This window comes from Centroberyx gerrardi, chromosome 12, assembly GCF_048128805.1.
Source record: "Centroberyx gerrardi isolate f3 chromosome 12, fCenGer3.hap1.cur.20231027, whole genome shotgun sequence".
NCBI lineage: Eukaryota > Metazoa > Chordata > Actinopteri > Beryciformes > Berycidae > Centroberyx > Centroberyx gerrardi.
In genome coordinates, this window is record NC_136008.1 from 7,648,086 (window position 1) to 7,667,396 (window position 19,311).

General features: G+C 41.5%; 1 protein-coding gene across 1 annotated transcript; it reads right to left on the minus strand.

The window, feature by feature from the left end:
* Positions 1–663: 663 nt before the first annotated feature.
* Positions 664–19,000, minus strand: dhx16 (DEAH (Asp-Glu-Ala-His) box polypeptide 16). The gene is made up of 21 exons (XM_071907098.2): positions 18,774–19,000; positions 17,872–18,079; positions 17,418–17,656; positions 16,384–16,561; positions 16,230–16,286; positions 15,704–15,958; positions 15,269–15,502; positions 14,363–14,554; positions 13,800–13,910; positions 13,332–13,447; positions 12,598–12,808; positions 11,774–11,872; positions 11,163–11,315; positions 10,483–10,623; positions 9,802–9,964; positions 9,440–9,558; positions 7,466–7,533; positions 6,244–6,406; positions 5,414–5,575; positions 3,427–3,600; positions 664–1,679 (listed from the first exon to the last, which is right to left on the minus strand). The coding sequence occupies exons 2-21, from the start codon at positions 18,067–18,069 to the stop codon at positions 1,551–1,553; spliced, it is 3,162 nt and encodes a 1,053-aa protein (XP_071763199.1). The 5' UTR covers positions 18,070–18,079; positions 18,774–19,000; the 3' UTR covers positions 664–1,550.
* Positions 19,001–19,311: the final 311 nt, after the last annotated feature.

Here is a 19,311-nt window from a genome sequence, read left to right on the forward strand (position 1 = left end):
GTATCATTTGAATATTTTCTGAGCCATTTAACTCAAATATTATCAGTTAGAAACATGCATAACATGGAGGTATGTTTGCCTAGTCAAGCAACTGAACCTGAAACTAAGTTAACACACAGCACAACAAAAACGTTGTGCTGTGTGTCAGACACCGATGGAACTTTTTTTTTAAACAACATTCTTATAAAGGGTGGTTCTAGTTTGTTAGTTACTTTTTGAAACAACATATCTTGTATAAGCATATAGGTTTAACAGTAACACAAATATGTGTTGTCCCAATCTAGACAAACAGATGTGGTAAAAATGTCACACCTTTTGAGCATACTGGATGGTTATATTGACCTTGGAAAACCTTTTTTTTTTTTTAAAGTAATCTCAAAATCTACCAAGCTCACTCAGACTGTCCCTTTAGAGTTCTAGTTTACCAGCTGGACAATAGGATGATAGAAAGCCATTCAAAACAAGCAGTCTAAATATATCCTCCCTGCTGCATATTGGTGAACTTCCTCTTACAAATAAAACCAAACAGAAAACTAGGTTGAATCTTGAGCACATTGAACATAGTTAAAGAATACTAGGTCATGACTAATGCTTGTGCTGCAAACAAACTGACATGCCTGCATTACCCAAAACACACAGAGTCACATTACAGGACAAAAAAACAAGTGGCTGTAAAAGTTTATTGCCGTAGAAAAATAAAAACAGGAGATGGGGGAGCCTCCCGGGTGAAACACATTATTTGGATATTAGTCCGTTCTGCTTGATGGAGACTTGTCAGTAATGGTCCATTTATCACACTTTTCCAATGCCCTGCTTTCACATCCACTGAACATTAGGCAAAGTAAACAAGGACTCTGGTGGCTGTTCAAGAGCAGCAGAAAAACAAAGTAGCAGTCTCACGTTCTCTAATGAGCTGAAAAACCGACCCGGCAAGTCCGCTTGCTGCGGTCAGGCAAGTCACTGTTGATACAGGAAACTAAAATCCAAGTGCATCGCAACGTTTCCTTGTTGTGGCCCAGCTCACATAGCTGGTTTATGATTAAGCCAACCCGCATGAGTTTGTAATCCGCTTCCTGCTGGACCCATCTCTCAGTTCCTTGTGTGTGCAGACGGGCAGCATGCAGGCGTCCCTCATGTTTTCTATTCAAAAACTCCCAACTTTTTGCTGATATGAATTTCTATGCGTGGATTTGAATAATTTGGTTAATATTCAATACGTTCAGTGCTGATAGTGGCTGGGCAATGTGATGATGTCAAAAAGGAAATATTACACTACAGAAGAAAACTGTTTTTCACAACAACTAATACCACAATATGTAAAAAGGAAGGGACTAGAAGTATATGAGATCTTTAGCTGTTTATGTACTGGGACTAAACAGCACCTTTTTCATCTTTTTCATACTTATCCTGACTTTTTGTGCCATTCCCAAACTTTCAAATTAATTTTCCATACTTTTCCAGACCTGTGCAGGAGCCCTGAGAGTGGGAGGGAGTGCGCCCCTGTGTTTTTTTGTCTTTTTCTGTCTATCCCCTGAGCCCCGGTCATCCGCTCAACCCAGTTCCTCTTTTGTTTTGCCCTGCTTGCGGGGCATCTTCTTGCTGCTGCTGTCCTCCAGCTCTTTGTTCTTGTAGTAGTGAGGAGCCACTTCAAGCAGCCAGCCGCTGTCTATCTCGATCACCTAGGGGCAAAGGGGGAGAGATCAATTAATCTAACGCCAATATTGACTGCAGGGCTTAAAGCAAAAAAACATTCTGAGCCTGAAATGTTCCTGACTGATGGGATGGGGGGGTAGTCAGCACACTACACTTACTTCTCTGTTTCTCTATAAAACTAGTCCAATAACAAGAACAACGAAAACAATTGACACATTTCTGTGCTGAATGAATGAATATTCAACACACAGCATTATTAATCTATAAACCTAGTGCAATAGGATAACTGTGGAGCCCCCAGGGGTCACTTGGTACAAAAAAAAAATGATGCGGAAATTAGTGGGCACGGTTTTCTTACAATTTACTCCTAAACCGTTCCCACGGATTAGTAAACCATGCGCACAGATTTGTAATATCTACATTGATAACATCAAAGAGGGACTTTTAGGCCTATATACAGTGAGCCAGAGCCACTACACACAGCTTGGCATACATATAGTGAGCTGTAATAGCAGCTGTAACTGTCGCTCCCGGTGTGGTCAGATATCGGAGTGCGCGCATAGCGGTGTTGTGTCTGGGATTGACCTCGTGTGGAAGGAGCACTTTCTTTCTGCTGGTTGAGCACACAGTGCAGAACAAACACCCGGTTCCCTTAATTTGTCGCACCAAGTGTCAAACGGTTTCCTGTCTCCACCCGTTTATTCAATCCATACCTATCGCCGTTTGTTTTTTACTCCTCTCTCAGTGACGCGTGTATCTTCACCAGCTTTCATTAACTTCGTTTCCATATTTCAGCTGTGCTACACTACGGAATCGGTGCTACATTGTGATAGAAAGTAGCTTGCTGTTCATTGGATAAAAAAAAAAACTTGCTCGCATTCCATTGGTCAATGTAAAATATTGCTTTGTTTTGCTGAATATGATTGGATAAAACGCATCAAAAACAAAAACCCACGTGGAGTGAGTTTTGTTTTGTGAATCTAAAACGTCCATCTGCTGGAAATCAGGCACCTGGCCGGAGGTCTTTAAGCCCTGTGACTGGAATATTGTTAATGTTGTACAGGAACACTCATCAGACTTCCTCATTGCCATGCAGTCCAGTTTTCACACAGATAAGGCTACACAACAGCAGTGACTCTGCGAAGGCTTTCCCACTGGACTCAATGGAAGGCGTGACTGTGTTTCATGTAGTTTAAACAATGACTATTGCTTTTTCCATGTTGCATGATTTGTCTTCCGCATTGCCGGACAAGCTTCTAAAATACACAGGCTATCACTAATTTAGACAAACCACCACCACCACCACCACCACCACTACTACTACTACTACTACTACTATCATTATCTACCAACTCCTAACAAATGTATATGACCTAGAGCTGGGCGATATGGTTGAAATGTAATCTAACGATAATAATCAGTGATAATCATAAGGATTTTTTTGATACCGATATACAGTATATCACAATATGACTCACGTATGCAAAATCGCACGTTCAAATAATCAAATTAATGTTCATCCCATTGAACCGAATGGTGATGTGTCATGTCAAACAAAACTGTGTGTTTGATACCTCATTTTGTCAGTTTTTAAATAAAATTTGCTTGTTTTCATCACTTTAGACAGCAGAATTGTGCATCACGATATCCCAAAATCACCATATTGTCACGATATGATTCTACTGAAAGGTGATAAATGATAGTAGTGACTAATATGACCACCGGAAGCTAAGCTGTATGATATCCTGTACTAGCAGTGCTGAGCGGACGGACCTGTCTCATGAACTCCTTGGTGGTGAAGACGAGCTCGTGGTAGATGAGCCAGCGCGGCTGCTCCTCGAACAGAGAGCTGTTGGGATGGACGTACACCGTCTGCTGGTGCTTCACCGTCTTGTAGCCGCCTTTGCTCAGTCGCGCCGTGTGGTAGAAATATCCTGCCGTCACCGACTGGGAGGGGGAGGGGGGAGAGGGGATAAATACAGTTGATTAATCACCATGCAGGGGGGAAATCGGGGCGACAACAGCAGCATAACAAAAAAAACATTAAACAACAGTTAGTTCCGGTCGAGTAATTTGATTGGACAGGAGGCTAGGGCTGAAATCAAAGTGATTATTTGACAGAATATTGCAATTGCGATTCAAACTGCGATTCATATCATCATACGTTTTTCTTGTCATCATTTTTTTAGAACTTTAAAGTTGTTTAAAGAAAAGTGATTGTGTTAAAAGAAAAATAGGCGTCACTGACATTTTAAAATTCCTAATTTTCTAGTTTATGTTTGTTTGCAGCTATCAGTGCTTTAAATGAGGAACACCAACGATGCTATCAAAGGCAAATTATAGAAAAACTGAAGGACTAATGTAATGTTAGAAACTTTGTCCCCCACACAATGTTCCGGATGAGAAAAAAAAATAATTTACTTATGTCATTGGCTTAATGTCAAGCTTCATGCCTGAAGTTCTTAGCACAACTTACAAGTGCAACAGTAGAACAGGTTTCAAATTGTAGATCACCAAAATTACAAAAGATGCCCGGTCAATAATCCTGTTACCCTGTAGTTATTATGTAAGAGAAGTGCTAGGAAAAGACACAAGAGCAATAACAACTAAGAAGAGAGGGAGGAGGGACATTTTTTTAATTCAATAATTGTATTAACTACTGATTTGTTTACTTATTTTAACTATTAATTTAGTATATCTAAAAAACTAAAATTAAAAATGGGATTCCTTTAACCCAATTCTGTGGTTGCAGGTTTGTTAGCACAGGCGGCAGCTTCTGACACGTAAGGCGTATCCCGATTCACAAAACAAACGCCCTCGCTTATCTCAAGTGGTTTAGGGTTGCGTTCACAAACCACACAGACCCTGATATGAGAAGGTTTTAAAGGTCGATGCAGGCCATGCTCACCACTTCTGATCGGTGGTGGTTAAAGGATTCCTACACATTTTAAAACTCCTTACTTTTTCCAGACCCCGATCTATTGGTGTTCAACATGAAATTCACCAGTGTGGTGTAGTGATTAAGGGACTCATGCTTCAACTAATAGGTCCAGATTAAACCTGCAGTGACAGCAAGCATCCACCCTGCTGAAGTGTCCTTGAGCAAGACACTGAATCCCTCCCTGCTGTTCTGTAGCTGACCCTGACCTCTGACCTCCCGGTGGATGGGAGCAAGCCAAAAGATGAATTTCTCCTTTAGGAATCCATAGGGTATCACAAAAAATGATGCATGTTGACGGTGGCTGGTTAAAGCTACAATATGCAACCGTTCCCCTCGAGGCAGGAAGTGTCGCCACAGGCGTTGAAGAAGCCGACAAACACACAGGGAATCTGCAATTTAAGAAATGACCGATCCCGATGTTCTCTGTCGTTTAGCTTTGCTGGTCTTTCGTTTCTTACCGCTTTCCGCCATTGTTGTTGTTGCTGTGACTTCCCTGTGCTTGATAGCAACAACCGCGTTCACCGCTGGCTGCGCTCATATGGTACACCCACAGCAAATGGTACACACCCCAAAACGTCCCCAACATATTTGAAAAGCCAATTTCACGCAAAAAAGGGGATTGAGGCATGTACTGGGTCACAGACAGACAGACTGGTAATGTACAATAAATCCTATTTATTCATGTAAAAAAAGTTGCATATAGCTTTAACATGGGCATAATGCAGTATAGCACAGTATAGCACATCCAGGTTCTAGGCAAGAATAGCGGTCAACAAAAAAAAAGGTCCAAATTTCTGGATGCCCGTCGGTGGCACTGACCTTGCGGATGGGCACGCTGTCTTCCCGGGAGCTGACCACCTCCACCTCGATGCGATCCATCAGGCCCTCCAGCTGCTCCCTGACGTCCCGCGCTCTCTTCATGGAGCGGAACTGGATGAAGTTCTCATAGCACCACTGTGTAGAGTAGCCGCTCTCCACCCACTGAGGGATAAAGACACCATGACCTCCATCAGCACAGCGCTCGGGTTTTAGGCAGGAATGGGAATTTCATAGGGCTGCGCAATTAATCGTATATAACAGTTCTTCACGATTTAGTTCTTCAAATCATGAAGACCAAGACTAATAACTGTGATTAATAATCACAATCTAAATGTAATGCGACATAATAATTTTAGTCCTAATCTTGCAGCTCTACAATTCCCAAATTTTTTTATACGTTGCAAAAAACAGGTAAATATTTCACTGCCAATTAATCATAAATAAAGTGTAAAAACTGGTCTAAAAACATAAAGATACAAAAAATAGATAACTGACAACTCCTTTATTTATTCAGTTTAGTGGTTTGCTGTGGCAACTCTGTATATAGTTTCAATTCAGTTTAACCTACTTGTTTTATTTTTGTTAACTAGTATATGACCCAGCTGTTAACCGACCAGTTGTTTAGTGGATCCAGTCCCTGAATTCAGGTATAATATAAACACAATCAAACTAAATTTCTACTTTGACTTTGAACTTGAACTGGTAGGTTACATCTGTTAATAGAAAATCAAATATTTGTGATACAGGTCGTAAAACATTTTAATTCAATGAGAGTGTATTTTGGACACGTATCTGCAGCTCTAACTGGTGCTACACTGCTGTCCTCATACCTGTGTGTAGACGTTGAGCAGCACCAGGTGATCTCCCCCCGGCACCACGAAGTTCATCCTGGCGTTGTCGGCGTGCACCACCTTGTCTTTGGGCCGGTAGAAAATAGAGTTGTTCACCGACAGCATGGCCGCTATGGTCAGCACCTCCTCCGAACACTTATACCTAGAGGGAGGCAGAGAGGGAGAGGTGAAACTGAAATACAGAGAAATATACAGTAGAGAGGCGGTGAAGGTGAACTGTTGCCTTCTGAAAGGAGACAGTGTCCCATTTTGTAAAGAACAAAAGTAGAAGAAGTTTCATCCTCACAGCCCTAACAGGGCAACATGTTTTGTGAGAATGAAGTGTGTGTATGTGGGTAAAATCCAATGTACTGTTGTGTGTGAGAATACAGGAATTCCTTTTGTGATTTGTATGTTGAGCATCCTGTACTCGTCTCCTTTTGTGCTGACCTCAACCTGAATTTTTATGCCTATGGACGAATGAAGTATCAGAAAAATAAAATTTCTGTTGTGATCACATTTTATAGTTGCACTAGGCAACATTTTTATATAAAAACACATTAATCTTAGTCTTAATCACAGAATGAGGCTTCAATAGGAAGGCGCGTCCCATCCTCTGATTGAAACCCTGTAGATCTGTCAAATTTAGTCACTTTTCCACCCACAGGAGGTGATGAGTTGAAACTTGAAACTACAAACTGTCTCCTAAACAGCAGTGAGCAGCGCTCCGTCCAGAGAAAGCTGGACTCACAAACGTTAGATCTTTTGCCTCTCTTGTCTCTTTGGTTTCTTTTGGTATAAAGCATCACAGATCAGTCAGGTTGGTAAACATGAGCGAGCTGTGTGACGTGTACTGAAGAAGAAGAAGAACCTTTATGTGTAACCTTTATGTTTATGATGTCACATTACAGGATTTGTGGGTATTGAAGTTCAAATTTTTCAAACAGTTACCTCTCGCTCCCATTGGGGCTACGAACAAGCAAAGATGCCTAGTGCAGCTTTAAGAGCTAACCAGAGCTAACCAGAGCTAACCAGAGCTAACCAGAGCTAACCCCCCCCCCCCCAATAACTGACAATTAAAAGCTGTTATAGAATGTTTGACGCTTATCCAACTTGGGCAATTTCACAATGTGAGAAAAAGTATGCGCTTCTGTTGCGTACTGTCAGCGAGGTAAAGTGGCCGACCAGCTGACAGTATAGTGAAGGCTTATGAGAGACTTACTGCTCGGAGGCCAGGATCATCTTGCTCAGCATGGGGTCCACCGGCAGCTCAGCCATCCTGCGACCCAGCTGTACCAAAAAAAAAAAAAAAACACACAGTTAATGACATTTCACCAATTCAACACCATGACTCAGCTCCTTTCATAATAAACACTAACCTATAATAATTTCTAATGACGCTGTTCGCCCTATTCTCTTGAAAAACATCCTTCCTTCCTTTATAATCACACATTAACAAGACTGGCTTGGTAATAACGGCTGTAAGGAAACACCATGTGTCATCTCTCACGTTATCAGTTTTGGCGATCAATGAAGGGAGTGACTCTGAAGTATTGGAAGCATGCCAAAGTATTGGAGGCATGCCACGCTATCAGAAGGGGCAGGTATGTACTTTGAGTGAAGATGGCCATCGATGCTGCACTAACTCTAATGTTATGAAACCCTTTTTTGTGATCAAATGTTTTATTTCAATTAATATACAATTCTGTGTGTACAGCAACAAACAAGTAATATGTCAATAATTACAGACACCCCACCCTTCTTCCCACACCCAAATTTGCAATAGAGCAAATGTGGATAAGGAGTAAATGGAAGAAACTTAAGTAACGTGAAGGCTTTTATATTCTTAATGTCTACAGTCCATGACTCTAAGGTTCTTAGAGACTGCTGGATCCTGGAGGCTCAAAGCTCAATATGTAGAATACCATGAAATGCGTTGATCCAGTGTGTAATGGACAAATGATGAGGTGGTTTCCAGCTCTAAGTCCAGCTAGCCATACTGATCTTTCAGCAGCTGTTAAATTTAATTCGGAATCATCGTTTAACAGGAAAACCCTTGGGAACATGGGATCATCTTCCCAATGATATTAGATAATAATGAGCTGACTTGTTTCCAGAAAAGAAAGTACAGTGTCACAGTGCAAAAACATATGAAAGAAAGAGCCTATACCATTTTGAGTGCACAGTGTATGCAATAGGAAATTATTATTGTTCATTGCATGTTGCAAGATAAGTTCTGTGTAAAAAGTTGAAGTGGATAATTTGGTGATGGGGATTTTTGGAGAACAGTTTCACATTTGTATAAATCCGTCTCAAAAGGCAAATTGTTGAAAGATACGTCCTGTATGGCTTTTTGAACTAGAACAAATTTGAGAGACAGATAAGTTTCTTATCCCAGGGAAAACCATAGGCTTTCACTGAAGAATGTAATCGTAAATAAAACAAAAAGGAAGTGCGTGGAAGATGACGATCTTCAGATCTCGGAATGTGTGCAGGTCTTTGTCTCCGTGTGTGTCTTTGAGATTATGAAAGCCTCTCAAATTCCATAACAACAAACGTTTCACTGATGTTATGGCCAATAAATCTAGTGAACCTCATCAGTAAATTTCTTTCTTTTATATTCTTCAGATTTCTTTCAACAAGGATAATTGTAAGGATTTTCTCAGTAATATATCTTTACCTTGCATCTCTGAAAACAATGTGGTGGATTTTGGAGTGGGTCTACCTGTTTATTGGCTGTCTTATTAGTTTCCATGCATTTTTTGTTTAGAAACACTGTAACACTGTTTTGAAAAGTGCTATATAAGAAATGTTTACCATCGTTGTCACTATTAGAATTATTATAATTAGTGGTGTTTCTGCACTGCACTTCCCAGAGATCACCTGTCAATCAAACAGTGTGTTGTGTATGTCTTTTTCCTTGGATTTTCTGTTGATGAAGTTTGAGTTTCTGTAGGTGGCGCTCTATTTATTCCAAACAAACCACTATTGCTGCTGCCAGAAATGTAAAACGCATCACTTCCTGTACCCCAGAGGATTTTTCCCAGGAAAGACCTAACAGACACCGGGTGTTTAGAATGGCAAATGCTTTCATGAAAAATCGGCAATGGAGAGTAGCAAAAATGACATTTATTTATATGCAAATGTTGCGGATTATTACTTTGTTTGTCCATTATGTCCTAAGTTTGCCCAGTACCTTGGTGAGCTCTCCCAGGTGGTTGAGCGCTCCCAGAGCGTAGAGCTGCTCCAGAGCCAGGACCAGAGTCTCATGAGGAGGCGGGTCCATGAAGTCAAAGTGAATGAGGTCATTGATGCCTGCGGGAACAAAGATATCATGCTTACTAGACTGATAAAATGATGGCAATCAAACGTGATCGACACGTGGCCGCGCTCCGTCACTATGTGTCATCACTGTGCATATGAACTCATATTACCTTCTCTGTTGCACCTTTTGTTTAGTGTTTTAAACTATAAATTTAAAAGGTTAAATTTGATCTGTTCTTTTATGAAAACTATATCTTCACTATAACTACTAAATAAAGCACTTCCTCTCCTCACCCAGACTCTTGAGCAGTAGGACTACATTTCCCAAGTTGGTCCTCTGGATCTCGGGCACAGTGCTCTCCTCCATCTCGTGCTTAAAGGCCCAGGCCGTGTAAAGCCGAAAACATTTCCCAGCAGCCACTCTGCCTGCACGGCCCGCTCTCTGGTTGGCCGAGGCCTGAAAGCAGAACAAAACACACGGCACGAGTTGGCAAAATGGCAAGACTTTAAGAATACACAATACATGAAGACAATCTATAAAATGATTTATTTTTTTATTTTTTTTTTTACAAAGGGTGGTCAAACTCAATATGAGTTATCTTAAATCAGTGGCAATATGCCCATTCAAACTGAGGGGGATATAAAACCCTTCAGGTATTTGGTATCCAACATCTCTCAGGCATAAAATAAACAGGGATTTGAGGTTGTTTTTATTTGTAACATACTAATGATAATTCTAAGTGTGTAATATATCATACTGCATTAATACCCCGTCCCCATGTTGCAAATGCAGTTATCGCCAAACTGGCAATAACTTTTTTTTTATGCATGTTCATGATTTGCACTGTGGATGTGTTGTGTGAATTTGGACACCCTCAAAATCTTTGGGTGCACTACACTGGTGGATAAAACTCAATTTAACATCACTTCTAAATTGAGTTGCTGCTAGAAAGCACTGAGAAAGCCAGAAGTTACCCGTGAGCAGGGCGTGACGATGAGTGACTCCATGCCAGTGCGGGCGTTGTAACTCTTCTGTTTGCAGAAGCCGGGGTCGATGACGTAGATGATGCCATCTATGGTCAGTGAAGTCTCTGCTATGTTAGTCGCCACCACCACCTTGGATTGACAGGGAGAGAACACACAGAGCCGAGAGATAAAGTGAGCAGGCACTGTGTAAGTAAAGCAGAAGTTGGATTAAATCCAGGAGTGAACAACAGGATCAATGGTTTGATAAAAAAACAAAAACAAAGCTTTGATCTATGATGATAACAGTGGTTAACAGCCAGTCCAAGTCTCTCCACTCACCTCAGACTCACATTCACTGTACTACAGCACCCCCTAATGGTGGATAATGGCATGGACATTTACAACCACTTAAACTGGATAAATGTGAATACGCTCTCACCTGTTAAATTACTTACACAGTAAACAGATAATATAGAGTGACTGTCTATATCAGGGTCTCTAGAAATAGAAGCAAATACAAAGGGGAAAAGCTTACAGAGTCTACTGACCATTTTGAGTCCTTTAAAATACCTGTATTCTACAAGAAATGGAACTGTAAAAGGAAACCAATTAAATGTACCACTGTTTTATGTATTCCAAGACCAGTCTACCAACTAAACTACATAGAAAGTGACATCACAGCGTCTCACCTTACGGGCTCCAGGTGGAGTAGGGTTGAAGATCTTAGCCTGCATGTCAGACGGCAAATTGGCGTAGATGGGCAGCACCAGCAGCTCCGAGATCTTGGATCCAAGCCGCCTGCATCTCTCCTGGAGCAGCTCGCAACACGCCTCAATCTCCTCCTGCAACACACACACACACACACACACACAGGGGAAGAGATTAGATTAGATTAGATTCAAAAGGTCAATTACCCCACAAAAGTGAATTAAAGGATTTTCCCCATTGCACCAGTACCATTCTGTTACAGTATTAGCCCTATTATGGTAATAGTATCAGCACTGTTTGGCTTTCCATTGAATACGTATTAACTTAGGTCTCCTTTGTGGTCATAAGCACTTTGTTTAAGAAGCACGCATGGAGACCGATTTGTCTGTGATATAAAAAAGCATTGTGTGAATTATAAGTATACCTGAATATTAACCTTTCAATAATGGATAAAAATACAACAAGGAGGTGACTTGGAACACAAAAAAAAGCAGGAAAACTGTAATCTCCCATTACAAATGAGCAAGTTGTCCAAAAACTTATGTCCAAACCCTTGATATATATCCTGGAGAATCCCAGACAGAAACAGTACCTGTCCAGTGAGGAAGACCAGGATGTCTCCAGGAGACTGGGTTACGTGGATCTGCAGCACTGACACCACACATGCCTCCAGGTAGTCCGCCTCCGGAGCCTACACAACACAGGATACAGACGCTTCCATCAACAGAAAATATTAAGTTTTATTTCTGGGAGGGGGGGGAAGGGTGACAAAATTGTCTAAACAAGTTTGGCATTGTCTAGTTACAGACAAACATTTCTGTGCCACCAATCCGTCAACTATAACGCAAAAACCACTAAACTGCAGGTTAATCCAAAACACTATATACTGAATTTATTTCTTCAAATTCATCAAGCAATAGGTAAAAAAATATAGATAATTCAACCCCTAAAAAGATTAATGTTTAGTAGACAAACATTTATTTTCTTATGTTTTGATCAATTACTCCTTTTGGAAAATTCGTTTTTTTTTTTAAATAAATGACTTATGAAAAAGAAAGGAGTTCCAAGGCATTCTTCAAGCAAAAATTTAAAAAGCAGTTTGTTGTGTGACTCCCTGATGAAGGCCACAGCCTGGCCGAAAAACATTCAAGTTGTTTTTCATGCATTCTTTTGAAGTAGCCATGAAATAAAGGCTTTTTAAATTTTTGCTTGAAGAGTGCCTTGGTACTCCTTCCTTTTTCATTAAGCAGCAACCCCAAACCAAAGAGCACTCTCATGAAATGCTTCCACATGCCAAAACCCAATAGAAGCACTCTCTATCCTCTCTTCTTTGGCCAAACACACATTTTTGGAACAAATCTCTTATTTGCAACAATTCCACCATATCAAGCATCTGCATAGCATGCGAATTCCTACTTTGGTGTAGTAGATATCGACGGGGAATCTCCTGCCAGGGATCCTGAAGACGGGCGCGTCGTCGAAGAAGCAGGAGAAGCGCTCCGTGTCCAGAGTGGCGCTGGCCACCAGCACCTTCAGGTCCGGTCTGAACCTGGCGATGTCCTTGATCAGGCCAAACAGGATGTCAGTGTGGAGCGTCCGCTCATGGGCCTCGTCTATGATGATCACACTGGAGAGAAAAGGAAGATAGGTGAAAATTTAATGTTAATGTAAGACTCGTGATCAGAGATGTGAATTTTTTTTTAATAGGCTAACTCAGACCGCAGAGCCTCGTCTAGGATTATCAAACTGCAGAAGGAAAAGAGGGAGGTGAATGGGAACAAGAAGGAGATGTGTAGTAAACACAATATACTGGTATGTTAACCTTTAAATGTCATGTATAATTAGTATTATTACAGTAAAACATTATTCAAAGACACACAATGAAAACTGAACTCTAGTATGGTGCGATGAGGGATGTGATCAGCAGCACAAAAAGCAGGAAAAAGGGTAGGAGAACATTTATCTCCCATAAGAAATGAATGAATTTTATGTTGTGAAACCTGAAATGAAACCTGAAATCCTGAAAAAAAAAATTCACCTAGCTGTGTAATGGATTGACTGCGTGATTATTATTTTCCAGCAAATTCCAGTGAAAGTACATCATGAAAAGGCATCAACTAAGCACCGCTAGTCGTTCCATGTGTTGTTACCTGTAGCTGGCCAGGTCCGGCTCGGTGAGGAACTCTCGGAGCAGCATGCCGTCTGTCATGTACTTGAGCACCGTCCGCTCCGAGGTGCAGTCCTCAAAACGGATACTGTAGCCCACCTGGGTGAAGCAATACAAAATGAATCTGAAAACACTTTTCAAGTACATTATTTTTCAAAGAGACAAAACTACATACAGTGTACACTGAGATCAACAAAGAATGCAAGCAAAGGCGTTAAATAGCAACCATAAAACAGTAACAGTACACAAAAACATGAATACAAGTGAAACACTGAAGAGAAAACAGAACAAAATACACCATATTTGTTTCATCTCAGGGTATCTGCAGGTTACTTTTCAGATCTTTCTAGTGCTACCTGGAATTGAATTAAAGAGCAATTTAAAAACCAAAATAAAGAAACAAAAAGCTGGCAAGACATTTTAGATACCCAAAGAAGTGTGTCATGCTCACCTCATTACCGAGCTTGACGCCCACTTCCTCCGCCACTCTGGCCGCCACAGACATGGCTGCCACTCTGCGAGGCTGGGTGCACCCGATCTTCATCCCTCCTTTAGTGTAGCCCTGAGAGAGAGGAACAACAAAGAAACAAGTTGACATTTCTATTAACACCCAACATTTAAAGTATAAAGCAGTTTGACGTGCTGTGTCAGGTCTGGCCTAAAAGATATCAACAACATCACTGGAAAATCAAAGACAAATTGAGGAAAACAGATGATTCGTTTGGATAAAGTCCATTTGCAGAGCCTGATAAATGATTCTAAAATAAAGAAAGAAAGAAAATGGACACACATGGACATGCGACCATCATAAGAAATCTAACACTAATTTAGTGTTTTATCCAAAGTATCTTACAGTTCTATGAGTGAATCTATCTTTAGTATGAGTGGGGCAAGTGGGATTCAAACCCCTAACCCTGGCAGCATTTGTGCCATGGTCTGCCCTCTCGGCAATAACAACACCCATTCATCTATTTTGACTTTTCATTTCCATCCTTCATGAGCTTTTCCACTTACATCCTCCATGAGGTACTGTGGGATCTGGGTGGTCTTGCCGGAGCCCGTCTCGCCCTCGATGACCAGGATCTGGTGTTCGTGGATGGCAGCCAGCAGGTCTCCTCTGTAGGGGAAGACTGGCAGGCTGCGTCGCACCTCCTGGATGGACTGTTTCTTCAGCTCCGCCTGGGACGGAGCCGGGGTCTCCTGCTCCTGAACGCACCGGGGGTGAAGGATGTGACTCTCTATTCATTTACATTACATGTTTTTTTAGGCATGTAGCAAATGCTGTGAATGAGGTAGGGGTTTAATGTCTTGCTCCGGGACTCCTTGACAGAATATATGGCTGCTGATGGATACACTGGCTGCTGAATTTTTCTGTTCATCCTCCCACGCAAATTCAACAATCCATAAAGAGAATGTTCTTCAATATTCAAAAATTGAAAATCATTTGCCATAAAAATGTACTTGTATCCAATCTCTAAAGAAATCAAGAATTAAGCCTCTATCATTATTATTCTGTGAATTGCAGTTTCAGTTTATTGTAATATTCTGAATTGCCTGACTTGAAAGTGAGCCCAATCCTGCTGGACATACCAGTCACTGTCATTTAACTGTAATTTGGCCCCAGTTACAATTTATTACAAACAAAATAATTTCATTTATTCATAGTGCTGCTTATTAGTCCTCAACATTAGTGCTGTAACAAACACTGCAGGACTTGGAACTATGTTTGTAATCAAAGATTAGAATAAACCATCTGAACACATGCTGCCAAAGTGTCTGGGAGAATTAACACACCAACTAACTCTCAAAAAAGTCAAAATCTGCCAACATTTGGCTGGGTTGTTAGAGTTCATTGTTCCAATCCATGTTCCTGGGACACAAATACTAATATGATAGTTGAGGGTAACACGTAAAACCCACCTTTTCCGACAGGGTTCCCTTCATGGTGACGGCGCTGCTGACAAAGTTGATCATCTCATCCTCCTCCAGGATCAGCTGGTACTTCTCCCTCTCCTCCTTCATCCCTCGCTCCCGCTCCTTCTTGGCCCCGAAGCTGAGGGAGGCCGTCTTCAGCCTCTCCTCCTCCCAGCGGCCCTGCTCTCCTCCCAGCTCCATGGGCATTTCATCCAGCTCCAGGTCCCTCTGGGGCACCTCCTGGCGGGGGGAGGGAGGGGGTGGAAGGAGAGAGAGACAGAGAGGGTGGAAGGTGGAAACAGGGGGGAGAGCAGAAAGAGAAGGGGAGAGAAGAAGACAAGGTAAGGGGGAAGGTGCAATGGAAAAAAGAGGCAGAGAAAGATTAATATAAAAGAGGTGGAGAGGTGCAGAGATGGAGACAATTTCACCCATCATCCATACCTTGCTCCTCTTTTCTTCCGGCATGTAGTATCTGTTCTTCCTCTCCTCCTTCTCCTTGGCACCGGCCTTCTTGTAATCTTTGGCCAGGTCGCGGAGGGTGCGTTTGTATTCTAACTCCTTTCTCTCCCTCTCTGTCAGCTCGTCTGTGGAGAAGAGGTACTCGTCGTCAGCGATCTCTGCCTCCAGGTCCTCCAGCTTCTCCGCCTCTCTCTTCTGCAGATAGTCCCAGCGAGAACGCTTCCTCAACTCTGGCAGCTAGGGAGGGAGGAAGGGAGAGGATTACAAACTGTATTATATATTGAAATTTTTATTTTATTACACAGCAATCGAAGGATTGTATTGCAATCAAAGGAAGAAGTGTATATTTCTAAGAGGGACACAGGGATACGGTAACAAAGAAGTCTGATGCTCCACTTGTGTGAATAGTGACGAATGAGACAATGTATTCTGTTCATAAAAGAGAAGATGGATTTCAAGCTCAAATAGAAATTTGTTCCCATTATTAAGGGCGAGTCCAAGCACACACCATTTTCCTCTGATCTTCTTCAGCCAACTTCAGTCTCTTCTGAGCTTCTTCATAAGCCTGGAGAAAAATAAACAAAGGGATTTTATTTAAGGGATCACATAGTGGGTCATCTTTGACAAATGCACGAGCCATGTTGTGATTCAGCCGTCCCCACCTTCTTGTCAGTCCTCTCCGTTATGTTGCGGGTCTTCTCTTTGTCTTTCTGTTTCACTCGCTCGGCGAACGCATCTCTCTCTTCAATATCCTGCAGTCGCTCTCTCTCTTCCCTCTCCCACTCGTCCTCCTCCTCCTCGTTCTTGACAGACTTCTGGTCCCCTTGGCTGGAATTACTCCTGATGTTAAGAAAGATGCATCATACCACTGTTTCTCATGCTTCTCAAAGTCTGATTGTTGGACCAGTGCTGCTCCCTGGGGTGTTGTATTGACCTACTTGTGATAAATATTTACTTATATTTGCTACATAGGAATCAGCTATTCTCTAGAGCCAATCTCAATCTGAGTGAACAAAGGGAACCCCATTTTTTGTGCCACAGCCCCAGTTTTAAGACAGCCTAATAAGAGGACTGCTCAAGCATAACTGTATGTAGGGCTGGGCAATCAATATTATAATTTATCGTCTTTCAGTGGAATCATATCGTGATGATATGGTGATTTTGGGATATCGTGACACACAATTCTGCTGTCTAAATTGATGATAACAAGCTCATTTTTGTTTTAAAGCTGACAAAATGACGTATGTAACATTTTAATGAATATTATTTGAAAATTTCTGTTTTTTTTTTTACTTCACACCTAACATTACCATTTGGATTAATGGGATGAATATTAACTTGATTATTTAACATGTGATTTTGCATACATGAGCCATATTGTGATGCATATCAATACAAAAAAATGCAAAAAAAAATACTTATATGGGTATTGTGATATTGATTTCAACCATATCGCCCAGCCCTAACTGTATGTTAGGGCACGTCTATGTTAGGAAACAAATATGGAAGAAACAAAAGCAAACAAGCATCAGGATAACTGTACTATAGGGGACTGATATCAACAAATACTACAAGACAGCTTATCTGTTAACACTACTCAAAGGTATCTGCATGTCGAGATTAGCAAACACAAATAGACAAAAGCAACAAAACACTAAACAAGCATTAGGAAAACAGTAGAAAACGTCTGTGTTACTGTTTGGCCGGTTCCTCTTCGCTTGACGACTCGCTCTCCTTTTTCTGTCTGATGTGCTTCCTCCTGTTTCCTCTGTCCTTGTCCTTGCTCTTCTTCTTCCCTCTCTCCTTCTCCTTCACTGCGTCCCCATCGCTGTCGCTGTCCTCCAGTAAGGTGTACGTCCGATTCTTTCTATCCATCTCTATGGCTTCCCGTTCCATCACTCGGGCCGGTTTCTCGACAACCTGCTTGCGAGGAATCTAATGCACAACGGTAGAAGAGGTTGATGTTATGATACTTGCATTACCATGGTTAGAGGTTTGATTTTCACTGAAACCTTCCATACTGAAAATGTATGCACTCCCTGTATTGTACGGAATTTACAATACAACTAACCATGTTATGGCAAGTGTTCCCAGGACTAATGATCCAAAAAAGCTCATAAATATACTGACTACACAATAAAAGCGTTTACCTTGTCGTAGAGCTCTTGCGCAAAGGCAATCACACTCTGGTCAATGTCGATTGTGCCCGTCTGCTGCAGGCGGGCCACAAAGTCCTGGTGGCCAGAGGATTTCCGTGCGGTGCCAATCATAAATTGGGCCACATATCTGTCACTCAGCCCGAGGATGTCATGGAGACGGTCCTTCACCCACTGCTCCAGATTGGCCATGTTGAGTCACCTGGCGAAGACATGGTTATGTGTTATTCTGCTGCAGTCAAGGTGTGAACCGAGCAGCTGCAGTACCTACAGTTTTCTTGCTAGCTACAAGCAAATTACTTTGTTGACATTTCCATTGTACATGCCTATGCTCAGAGGCCGAAATTAACGTCCACCAAATGCCTGTAAATGCCTGTTAAATTTGTCTTTGGCGGATAAATCACTATGGGTCACACTGGGTGGTAACTTTTTGAGGCCACAACATTGGAATGCCTCGGATATACTGAAGTCTGCTGCACTTCATGATGAATTACAATCTCGATCCATTGTACAGTATAAGTGAACAAGCACGTTTTAAATTAACACACAGTGCCTGTATCTATAAATGAAATAGAAAAATGGGCAGGGCGACATACTTCAATGAAGAATTTGTGTATTTTTTATTGTTTTTTGGCTGGTAAAACTGTTCTTGGCAGGTGTTTTTGTTTGTAGAGGAGACATTGTGGAGGAAGTTCAGTTTCCACGCTGACTACAACTCAAATAACTTAATGCCCACATTGTTAAATATTATGCAGTATGTGTCGTTTTATTTAACGCTGGATGGGGGACAACAGTAAGCGTTGCTACGCTTTACTTTAAGCAAAATCATCTCACAGTTTGCTGCAGCACATAAGACAAACTAGAATTAAGCAGAGAACAAGCCGAACAGATCTTACCCCGGTTCAAAATGTTGTAACAACGTTGTTGTGATGGTCAGAAGCAGCGGGCTAACTGCGATGAGTTAGCTAACTTTAGTTAAAGATTAGCCGCTAACTTGAGTTGTAGCTTGCACGTTTCCTAAAATGACACTTAACGGTTACGTACACCCCATAATGGTCACGTGTAATCATTTGTTGTTGATTATAAACACCGATAATCGAATTATCAATACATGTTGTGCTAACTTAGCTTAACGCACACTGTAGTCGGAAGCGGAAATACGTCATCTATATGCACCAAAGAAGACCAAACTCCGAAGAAGACAGAGCTGCAGCCAGTTTACTGCCGCCACGTGGTCAGCTGACGAACAACTGACACGCAACAGGTGTAGCCTTGTTTCCCCTTGATACTTGCGTGGTTAACTGTAGTAATCCTATAGGCCTAATAAATTTAAGAAAGATATTATACAAACTTCACAGCAAAATGATGACTCCCTATAGGAATATTGCAGCGATACCATAAGGGAGAAAAAAATACCATAAAGAACGGTCTATT

What these genes read in the sequence shown, in the direction of transcription:
- dhx16 (XM_071907098.2), bottom strand. Translation starts at nt 18,069, where the DNA reads ATGGCCAATCTGGAGCAGTGGGTGAAGGACCGTCTCCATGACATCCTC. An exon ending in CGCAAGAGCTCTACGACAAG is followed by an intron (nt 17,657 to 17,871) that starts GTAAACGCTTTT and finishes GTTGTGCATTAG; the next exon opens with ATTCCTCGCAAGCAGGTTGT. An exon ending in AGGGAACCCTGTCGGAAAAG is followed by an intron (nt 14,555 to 15,268) that starts GTGGGTTTTACG and finishes CGGTGCGTTCAG; the next exon opens with GAGCAGGAGACCCCGGCTCC.